General features: G+C 41.9%; 1 protein-coding gene across 6 annotated transcripts in view; it reads right to left on the reverse strand.

Moving 5' to 3' along the window:
- TAF2 (TATA-box binding protein associated factor 2) overlaps nucleotides 1-11,149 on the reverse strand; it is a 177,290-nt gene extending 166,141 nt beyond the window's left edge. For all 6 annotated transcript variants that reach the window (XM_037802780.1, XM_037802784.1, XM_037802782.1 and 3 more), the window contains exons 1-2: nucleotides 10,790-11,149; nucleotides 10,303-10,357 (exon numbers count right to left, since the gene is read on the reverse strand). In XM_037802780.1, the coding sequence (XP_037658708.1) occupies nucleotides 10,303-10,357; nucleotides 10,790-10,872 (138 nt within the window). In that variant the 5' untranslated portion in view covers nucleotides 10,873-11,149. The remainder of the gene's footprint in view (nucleotides 1-10,302; nucleotides 10,358-10,789) is intronic.
- Between the last annotated feature and the right edge of the window lie 95 nt (nucleotides 11,150-11,244).

Consider the following 11,244-nt stretch of genomic DNA (forward strand, 5'->3'; position numbering starts at 1 on the left):
TTAATATCTGAGAGACCCTAAATGCTTTTGACCACTTAGCGTAGTCTTGCTTTGTGTAACAAACAAGTAAATAACTGGAGCACAGGTGCATCAGCACCCACTTGGCACATGATGCTGTGGCTCCCCTGCTCCCTTAAATCTTAACTTTGTGTCTGTGTCTCATTTCAGCGTCACCCTGTCAGCAACACTCTGTAGGATTTTTTTTCCCCTGTGCCTAAATACATACCAGTGTCTCACCTATCTTTCTTAACCTTTAGATCTATGTCACCCTCAAATTAAGTAATTCATCCCTTCTTTTTCCCCTTATCTTTACAACAAAGATTCTTGGAAAAGGAGAATATGCTCAATGTTTTGACTTCTTCCATGGTTTACGGACTCATCATTCTCTAAAACGGCCGCTCGATCCTCCATCCAATACAATATGGCTTATTTAGTCATCATTTCACTGAAATTCCTATCTCCTGTACCTCCTTCTACCCAGAAGACCTGGAAAAAGAGAATTCCAGCTAACGGTTACAACAAGGACTAAAACAAATACAAAACTCCTTGCTTTATAGGACACCACTGACTGAGTTCTCCTCCTACCTCCCTAGCCACTCTTTTGCAGTCTCCTTTACAGCATTTCCCCTTCTTCATGACCTCTAAGTATTCCCTAGGGTCTCATTGTTGGCCCTGTATTCTTTTCCATTTATACTCTACCCCTAAGAGATCACATCTATCCCCATGGCTTAAGCCATGAAAGACTGTTCTCACCTTATTCTCCCAACCCTAATTAAAGACATCACCATCTGTGCCAGATGCACTGCTTCGTACTTTGAAATCCACTCTCTGTCCTGCTCTGAGCCCCAGGTCATCTGCGAACTGCATCAACTGGGCTCCCATGCTTTCTGGCTGGATTGTCAATGGAGGCATCATCATATTGGAGCAAGAGGGGAACTCAGCCAAGGTATTTATTCCCTAACTCCACTCAATGCTACATTTCTCCACCAAAAGCCACAGCTCTTAAGGCAGCCCTAAACTATAGCTACAGGCCTTACCAATCACCTCCCCTTCTCCTTTCAGGCCTAGAAGTGATAATGGTTCCCAGACGTTGACAGCACAAAAGGACTTCATCAGCCCTCCTTGGTTTCCCTTTAACTCCACCCCACTTTTGTAAATAAACACTTCATTAAACTCTTACTCTTTTCTGAGTATGGCTACCTGCTATCTAAAAGAACCTAGACCTATAAGAGTAATTGGGACCAAAAGAGCCCCAGTTAACAAATGCTCAAAATGGGATTCTGGGATTGGGCTGATTACATATTTAAGGAGTACCCAGAAAATTTCTAGAAGGAGAAACGAGACACTGTCAATCAGTGACATGTAATAACATCACAATTACTCAAATTGTCACTAGTGCTGGCAAGGGATGACGTGCAAATAAAGACCATAGTACTGGGAGATTAAGTGGCTGTGGCACTCAGTCACAATGATGACAGCATTGATTACAAAGACTGAGGTGTAGGTTGACTGCTTTTGACAGTTATAGAGTAGAAGTACACAGAGGAAAGGATAAATTGAAGGTCTCAAAATACTGTTGGAAAACCAGAAAACCTGTACAGAAACTTCAAGAGATTTTATGCCCTCCCTGCAGTAAAGAGCAGAGCAGGCTGTGGATCAAGTTCAGGGTCTAATTGTAAGGGTTACAGAAAAGCAGGGCCAATAAAATAAGGACATAGGCAGGAGTGGGACTTAAGACTTGGGAAAGGAAATTTGGGCAGACACAGATGAGGCCGAGAACTCTAAATCCCAAATTCTCTTAAACAACTATTCCTCCCCTCAAGGAGCCAATCTTCCCCTACATAAAAACCTTTTAGCTTCCTCACACAAAGGTGTAGTCTCAACAAGAGATGCAGACTATCCTCAAGACTACAGCATTATTCACTGCTTCTACATAAAGACTTAGATCCCAGTCTTTATGTACTAAAAAAATTGTAGGACCTTCCCAATATGCACCATCAGGCATCTTGAGACCATACAGGGTGTCACACCAAGCAGGCTGGACAATAAAATTAAAGTGGGTCTTATTTCTCAATGAGATTTGGGATTTCATATAGACTTGATAGTAAACCAGTTATTGAATCTAGGATGCCAGAACTTGTCTGTCACAAAAGCAGTATAGAGCAGTGGCTGGACCAGCAGTCTCAGCATCACCTGAGAACCTGTTAGAAATGCAAATATTTGCACCACATCCCATGCTTACTGAAGCAGATGTAGTATATTTACTCTAGCAAAACATAGCAGCTCTTGGTAACTGGAGTTGCAGCTAACGAGCAAGTAAATGTTTCTTTCTCAATTCTTATTTAAGAAAATCAGAAGCCAGATGCCTTTTAGACAACAGAACCTTCATTGTCATCTCAGAACTGTATCAACTCTCCTGCTCAGTCATAACATAGTCCAAAAGATCGCATAATAGCCCACAGAGCATTATACTAGTACATTATATTGCCAATATTATGATAACTGGACTCAGTTATAAACAAGTTCTCTAGATGCTTAAGTGAAACACATGGATGGCAGAGGATGAGAGATAAATCCCATAAAAGGTCAAGGGCCTGTCACATCAATGAAGATTCTAATGATCCAGTGGGTCTGAGGCACATAAAAATATTCCTTCTAAAGTAAAGGATAAATTGTTTCATCTTGCATTGCCCGCTAGGAAAAGGAAAAAAGAGAAGCACAAAGGATGGTGGACTTCTTTGGAATCTGGAGGCAATATATACACTTGGGCATACTGCTTACTAGGCAACCTACCAGACTCTCAGCTTTAGGGAGGTCCACAGCAACAAAGCCTTCTACAGTAGGTCCAAGCTGTGGTTCAAGCTGTCCTACCACTTGGGTCTAAAGACCAGCAGATTCAATGGTACTGGAAATGTCCATGGCAGACATGGACACTTTATAGGCTCTTACTGACTATGGCATTTTCCAATAGAATAAGAGGGCAGATTCCTGGGGTTTGGAGTTGTCTCCTGACAACTTTTTTTCCTTTGCTAAGCAACTATTGGTTTACTACTAAACCCTGGTAAAGATTGAACATATGAACATGGGAATTCCAATAAATATATTTCATGAAAAGGCAATCATGAACTGGGTATTACATGAAACTCCAAATCATAAAACTGGACAGGTGCAGCAGCTTTCCACATTTAATTGGCAACAGGCTCAAGCAGGTTTATAAAGCATAAACAAACAGCATGAGTAGGTGACTCAGAATCCAATTACTTGCTCCCATTGCTTCTCCACCTCTCCTTCAACCCAATCCTATCGCTTCACGGAGTGTTCCCTATGATCAGCTAACAGAAAAGGACAAAGTGCAAGCCTGATCTATGTGCAAGTTTACACAATATCCTAGCACTAGCTGGAAGTGAATGGCAGTTGTATCAGAGTTCCACTGATGGGTGACAGAAGAAAATGCGTAGGGTGGGCAGACCTTTGGAAAATACACCTGTTTGTCCACTCTGTGTAGTAGGAACGGCCTGAAGTACAGCTCTACAATGATGAATGGGCAATTGCTAATGGGTTTGCCAGGTGGTTAGGAGTTTGGAAAGAATAAGATTGGAAGATTGGAAATAAGAAAGATAGTGGGAGAAACATATGCATGGATTTTTCAGGATACGTACAATGTGAAAACATTCATGTATCACATAAATGTCCACCGGAGAGCATCCACCTCAGAGAAGATCCTCAATAATAAACTGGCAAGATTATTCATCCAGTGGATGTCACATTCTTTCCTGAGCCACCCTGGTGATTGCTTGATGGGTCCATGTACAAAGTGATTATGATGATAGGAATAGATGCTATGCATGAGCCCAACAACTCAGTCTTACCCTCTCCCCCAACAGAGGCTAATGTGGATACCACTAGTAAGTATCCATCTGCCACGGGCAGAGGCCAATACTAATCCTCTACTATGGTATCTTCCCTAGAAGCACTAGTTAGTAACTTGGTAGAAGACTGACTATATTAGACAGCTCCCATCATGAAGGGGGACAGTGATTTGTCTTTACAGGAATAGATACATATTCTACATTAGTTCCCTACCCACAATATACTTATAGAATGCCTTATATATCATTTGGATATCCCATACATGCCTTCAAGAAATTCATTTTATAGGGAAGTCAGTGTAGCAGTGGGTTCTTATAAGCAAAATTTACTGGATTTATCTCTGCCCTATCATCCAGAAGCAACTAGCGCAATCAATTGCTGAAGGCTGAGGAGAAACTAAGATGGCGGCTAGGTGAGACAGGGCAAAAAAATACCTCCATGAAAAACACTAGATAAAAAACAGAAAGTGACCCAGAATACCGGTTACAGCGATGCACCAGCTGGACGAGGTCTGCTACTTCCACAGGGGCCGTATCCTTGGTGAAACTGGGAGTCTGCATTCTGAAACGAGTGAGTAAGTTGGCTGGAAGACCCACAGCCACGCAGCGGTCTGGGGAAGCCAGGGTTTGGCGTTTGGAGACCGGCTGGCTCTTTTAAAAAAAAAAAATGGGAAAAACCCAGGAGTGGCTGCAGTTGCGATAGTGGGAACCACGCAGTAAAACACAGCAAGAGAGGGCTGGGCCGGCTCTCGGTGTCTGGCCTGGAAAATAGCCTGCTGCAGATACCCTCGGGGCCGGGGGAACAGAGGGGAGAGCCGGAAGCAGAAAGAAACCCCGCAGCTAGCAGCTGGCTCCCCGGAGGGCTGGATAAACTCCTGCCTGGGGCCGTGCCCACAGCCCAGAGCCCCGCCAGTTGTCCCAGAGCTGGGAAGGAGGAACAGTGAGAGGAGGGGGGTGTTGAGATGCCCCGTTCGGCCATCTTTGCATCAGGCTGAAAGTGCTGCTGCATGGCCCGGCAGTCTGGGGCTTCCCTTGAGGGACAGGGCACACTGGTGACATAGCACAGCATTCTCTCGGCAGAGATCCTGGAGGATCGCAGCTGGGCGGGGGGACCCACTCAGAGAACCCAGGGACGCTATGCCAAGCCCAGTGGTTTGTGGGACAGCGAGAGAGAGACTCTTGTGGCAGCCTTGAATCTCCAAGAACCTGGGGGATTTGAATATTAAAGCTGTCCTTCCTCCCTGGCCACCCGTACACATGCCCCACATTCAGGGCGGACAGCTCCAGCAACACACCCAAACTGAGTTCTCCAACTGAACCCCACAAGAATCATTTCCCCACACACCGTGGGGACAAGGTAGAGAACTGACTTGAGGGGTATAGGTGACTCACAGACGCCATCTGCTGGTTGGTTAGAGAAAGTGTACGCCACCAAACTGTGTTTCTGAAAAATCAGATAGGTATTTTTTTTTACAACTTGAAAGAACCCTATCAAGCAAAGCAAATGCCAAGAGGCCAAAAACAACAGAAAATCTTAATGCATATGATAAAGCCAGACGATATGGAAAATCCAACTCCAAACACACAAATCAACATATCAGAAGAGACACAGTACCTCGCACAATTAATCAAAGAACTACAATCCAGGAACGAAAACATGGCAAAAGATTTAAAGGACATCAAGAAGACCATGGCCCAGGATATAAGCGACATAAAGAAGACCCTAGAACAGCATAAAGAAGACATTGCAAGAGTAAACAAAAAAATAGAAGATCTTATGGAAATAAAAGAAACTGGTGGCCAAATTAAAAAGACTCTGGATATTCACAAGACAAGACTAGAGGAAGCTGAACAACATCTCAGTGTCCTAGAAGTCCACAGAACAGAAAATGAAAAAACAAAAGAAAGAATGGAGAAAAAAATCGAAATGGATCTCAGGGATATGATAGATAAAATAAAACGTCCAAACTTAAGACTCATTGGTGTCCCAGAAGGGGAAGAGAAGGGTAAAGGTCTAGAAAGAGTATTCAAAGAAATTGTTGGGGAAAACTTCCCCAACCTTATACACAATATAAATATACAAAGCATAAATGCCCAGCGAACTCCAAATAGAATAAATCCAAATAAACCCACTCCGAGACATATTCTGATCAGACTCTCAAATACTGAAGAGAAGGAGCAAGTTCTGAAAGCAGCAACAGAAAAGCAATTCACCACATACAAAGGAAACAACATAAGACTAAGTTGTGGCTACTCAGCGGCCACCATGGAAGTGAGAAGGCACTAGCATGACATATTTAAAATTCTGAGAGAGAAAAATTTCCAACCAAGAATACTTTATCCAGCAAAACTCTCCTTCAAATTTGAGGGAGAGCTTAAATTTTTCATAGACAAACAAATGCTGAGAGAGTTTGCCAATAAAAGACCTGCCCTACTTCAGATACTAAAGGGAGCCCTACCAACAGAGAATCAAAGAAAAGAGAAAAAGATATAGAGAGTTTTAACAGACATATATAGCACCTTACATCCCAAATCACCAGGACACTCATTTTTCTCTAGCGATCATGGATCTTTCTCCAGAAGGGACCATAAGCTGGGATATAAAACAAGCCTCAAGAAATTAAAAAAAAAAAATTGAATATACTCAAAGCATATTCTCCAACCACAATGGAATACAAATAAAAGTCAATGATTTTTGAACTGTAACTCCACTATTTACTTCCTACATGAAATAAAATACACAAACTCTAATGACAAATCAGTGGTTTTGAACTCAATGTAAAATATGCAATTTTAGACAACTATATAAACATGGGGGAATGGAGGAGTACAGGAACATAGTTTATGTGTCCTATGGAAGTGAAGGTGGTATCAAAGAAAAACAAGATTGTTATGAATTTAGGAGGTTAATTTTAAGCCCCACAGTAAACAAAAAGAAATTATCAGAGAATATAAGCAAAGAGATGAAAAGTAGAGTATGGGTTAAGAGAAATGGGGAAGGGGCAATGCGGAGTTAAAAAATGAGTGTAGGGTTGCTGTTTGAGGTGAAGGGAAATTTCTAGTAATGGATGGTGGGAAAGAGCATTACAACATTCTAAATGTGATTAATCCCACTAATGGAAGGCTAGGGAGGGGGTGGAATGGGAAGATTTAGGCTGTATATATGTTTCCACAACTGAAAAAAAAAAAAAAAAAAAAAAGACAGTCTAAATAGATGACAATTGAATGCCAAGGATGAACTTGGATAGGATTGGAGGATGGAGGACAGGTGGCTCAAAGGGACACAGTTGAGACATAAGGAAAAGGAAATATAGAATGTAAGCTTTGTATCATTGTTGAATCTCTTGTACTTCTTAGCTGCGCTTAATGGGATTGCATAAAAGAATGTTCTTGTTCATGGGAAGCGTATACGTGAATTATAGTGTATGTTCAAGGATGTGTGCAGCTAGCTCTCATATGTTCAGAAGACAGAGCAATAGATGATGGATGACAGATAAGGAGGGAGGGAGGGAAGGAGGGAAAGAAATAGTGATGTGACAGCATGTTAAAGTTGGTGGATTGAGCTATTGGGGGAGGGGGGTCCGGGTATGATGGAATTCTGGGTATGGGGTTAGTAGTGTTTTTGCAACAGTTCCTATAACTTTGAATTTATTTCCAAAAAAAAAAAAAAAAAATTGCTGAAGGCTGAGTTAAAGCATGAATTGAGAACTCCAACAGGATGTTACATTAAACCAATGGCTGACATGTTGGCTCATCTCCCCAGAGCCTACCTTACTGCCCAAGACAGGAATGCCATCATCAGGACGTAGTCATGGTTCTGTTAAATTGGAAGCTGAAACTGGTCCCTGACCACTTTGGGATCCTAATGCTACTGAATCAGGGCAGAGAAAGGGGTCACTCTATTGGCTAGAATGACTAACCTCAATTACTAAAAAGGAAATTAAGTTTCTACTATACAGCAAGGACAAGAATTATATCTAGAATCCATGGAATTCATTGGGATGCCTCTTATTTCTCCCTTGCCCAACAGGCCTACCCAATGGAAGACTGCAACAAACCAACCAAGACTGGACAACCAAGGATAGAGATCCTACCTACAGCATCCCAACAGAGATGGTAGCATAAGGGAAGCAAGGAGTGGGTAAAGGAATAAGGAAGCTGTGTTACCTACCAACTTTGACTTTGAGACCACCAAAAGAAAGTGGGGGCTTATAGCAATTAAGTTTTACATTGTTTCTTTTCCCCACTTTTCTTTCCACTAACTTGTATGAACAATACCAGTAGTTTATAATGTTTTATGAGGGAGTATGACTGAATTGTCATCTCCTCACACTAATACAATAACTCAGGATCAGCAAATTTTTTTTTAAAGGGCCAGGCAGTAAATATTTTAGGCTTTGGGGGCTATATAGTCTCTGCCATAATTACTCAATTCTGCCATTGTAGCTCCAAAGCAGCCATAAGCAAATACATAAATGAATGGGCATGACTATGATCAAATAAAATTTTATTTACAAAAACAGGTAGCTGGCCATTGCTAATCCCTTTAAGAGCTGACAGTGCTTTGTAGGTCTCCTGTGTTGAAAACACTAGCTTTCCATCTCAACAAAGGATAAGAGTATATGCTTTGTGGCAAAAGGGACAGATTGTTCTGGATTTTCTCCTTTTGCCTCTCCTGATCCACTATCCACCTCGCTACGTGCCCCAGGAATTGCATTCACTGGACTCTTGCCCTTTGGCTTCTGGTTAGGCTGGTCAAATGAGAAGCACCAGGAGAAAACTTGAGAGCAGAAGGAAAGTGAGCTTGCTATATTCATTCCCTCACCTTCTTGTCTGCCATGCTGCAGCAAGGCAATAGTTCCATTTTTCTACCAATGGCTATAGCCCACGTAAGGTGACCCTATCCTCCAGCAACAGTAGGTTCCATTAAGTTCTCCCGTTGTTCCTTCAGGCCTAGAAGCGGTAATGGTTCATCTTCACAGTTGCTAGCCAGGGTACTTCTCTATCTCCTGTTGCTTTCTCTTAACCCTGTTTGTTTGAAGTAGTCCCTTCATTAATTTCCCTCAATTAACCTGTAAGAGTGTACCATCTATTTCCTGCATGCCAGGATCCTGACTGATATACCAGCCAACCAACTTTTCCTGTAGGAAATCTAAAAGTCACTCACAACTCCTTTCTATCATTCTAAGAGTCAACCACAACTCCTTTTTGTCTACCACTTCCCCAAGGATGGAGAGGGAGGACGATAAACAAAAAGGAGCTGTTATGACTCTAAGGTCATCCCTGATTGAAAATGGCTCCATCACTTGCTAACTTTATGCCTTTAGGAAAGTTACTTAACCTCCATTCTTTCAGTTACCTCATTTATAAAAATAAGAATTAAAATAGTATCTAGTTCATAGTGTTATTGTGAGGATTGAATGAAGTAATTGGAAGTGTCTCACACACAGCAAGCACTCAGTAAAGGTTCACTTTAGTTCAATTAATCATGTTAACTCTATTACTTTTCTATTTTCACTGATACTATCTCCATTCAGGGCTTCATCATTTCCCCTCTAGATTACTGCAGTAGCCTCTTACCTAGACTCCCTAATTCTCCTATCTTCCCTATCCAACTCATATAACAAAATGCACTTAAAATACCCTTCCATAAGATACAAGTTAAATAATGATCTGTGAGAAATATTGCAAGAGAAATTTGTTAAGTAAACAGGCTGGACCAAATAAATTTATAAGATCCTTACAAGCATAAAGCTCTATGATTCTTATGAAAAGGTTACATTTTTCTATCTATTCAGGTCACCCTAAGTAAACATGCATATATGAGTAACAAGTGTGAGAGGGAAGTTGATATCACTCAAAGAAAACCAGCTTTTCCTAAGATCTTGGTCTATTTAATACTGAAACACCCCTGAAAAAGAGAGTAAATTAAGTACCTGGGTTTTCAAGGATGTTCCTAGAATGGACTGTATCAACAGTCCTTACATCTAAATGTGTATGGAGGGACGAGGGACCCAGCTTACAAGACTTCAAATAACCCATCTAAACTTCACTACAAATATGCCACCTAAACCAGATAGCCAAGAATCAGAAAACAAAACTGGCCTCTTAGCAGCCAAGTTAAGTCAGTGAGTACAATAACCTTAATCAATTTTTTTCACAGAAGCCTTATTCTTGTTTCATGCACAAGTGTAAAATGTTTGGTAATACAGACTTTCACATTCCACAACAAATAAGAAGGAATGAAATTTTAATCAGAAAAGAGAAAAAAAGGAAGGGCAGATTGAGGAGGCAGCTAGTAGAAAGGCCACAGGCCTTGGAGACAGATACACCTGAATTCTAATTCAGAACGTATTAGACCAAATTCTTAGAACAGTTTCTAAGTTCTCTAGTCAGTGGACTTGCTACTGTTTATAATGGAGAACATACTTACCACAACAGATTTTCTCTGGAAGTTTATGTTGTTGATGCAGACGACCTGATGGGTTGTATATTAAAAATACAAAACAAGGAAAGAAAAATTACTGTCCATCATTAACTGAAAGCATAATTCTATCCAAATATTAATAAGGACTATGTTCTAAATAGCTCAAAATCACACTTCATTCATTATAAAACCCCACAAATTGGGATAAATTTCTTGTTTAAATCTAGCAACAGCCACGAAAATAGATTTCTTTTGACAGAAATAGTTTGGCATTTTAAAGAAAAGGTTTATTAACCCGAAAGATCATTAAATCTTAATAAAACCATCCTTTAAAGCATTCTCCCTCTACAAATACCATTATCACAGTGACTGGGTCTGGTTTCCCACTAAGTTTCTCAGGTCCACCAAGTCAGTTTCAAACAACCACAAATTACAATTAATGAAAACAAAACCCAAAAGAGGAATAGGGAACGAGAAATGGAAAAATACTTATAATTTATACGGTCTTGGGCTTTCAAACCCCTTGTCTCCTTTCTTCCTGTTCATTCTGGCGGGCTCTGAACCACTCGGCGGCATGAAGAGGTCCCGCGGAGCGTGACTTCCCTGCTTCCTGGGGACTGCGGAGCATTACCGGTCTCGGGCACCTCACACGTCCCGCTCCCCCACGGTCCCGAGAGTCACGCCCCGCGGCCGGGGCTCCCTCGGTGCTCAGACTCGGCTCAGCCGGCCCCTCCGCCGCTTCAAACTCACTCACGCAGCGCGGATTCACTCAGCCGCCTTCGCCCGATTTCTGTCACAGAGATACGCCTCTCAGCAACCGCGCAAAAGGACCGACAGCAGACATATTGGAGGACACCCCTGACCTCCTACGTCAGCGGAACTGGGACGGCGGCGGAGGCGGAACCCCGGAAGTGTTGTGTACCTGGGTGGGGCCTATGCGATGAGGTT

This window comes from Choloepus didactylus, chromosome 14 (genome assembly GCF_015220235.1).
Source record: "Choloepus didactylus isolate mChoDid1 chromosome 14, mChoDid1.pri, whole genome shotgun sequence".
Taxonomy (NCBI): domain Eukaryota; kingdom Metazoa; phylum Chordata; class Mammalia; order Pilosa; family Megalonychidae; genus Choloepus; species Choloepus didactylus.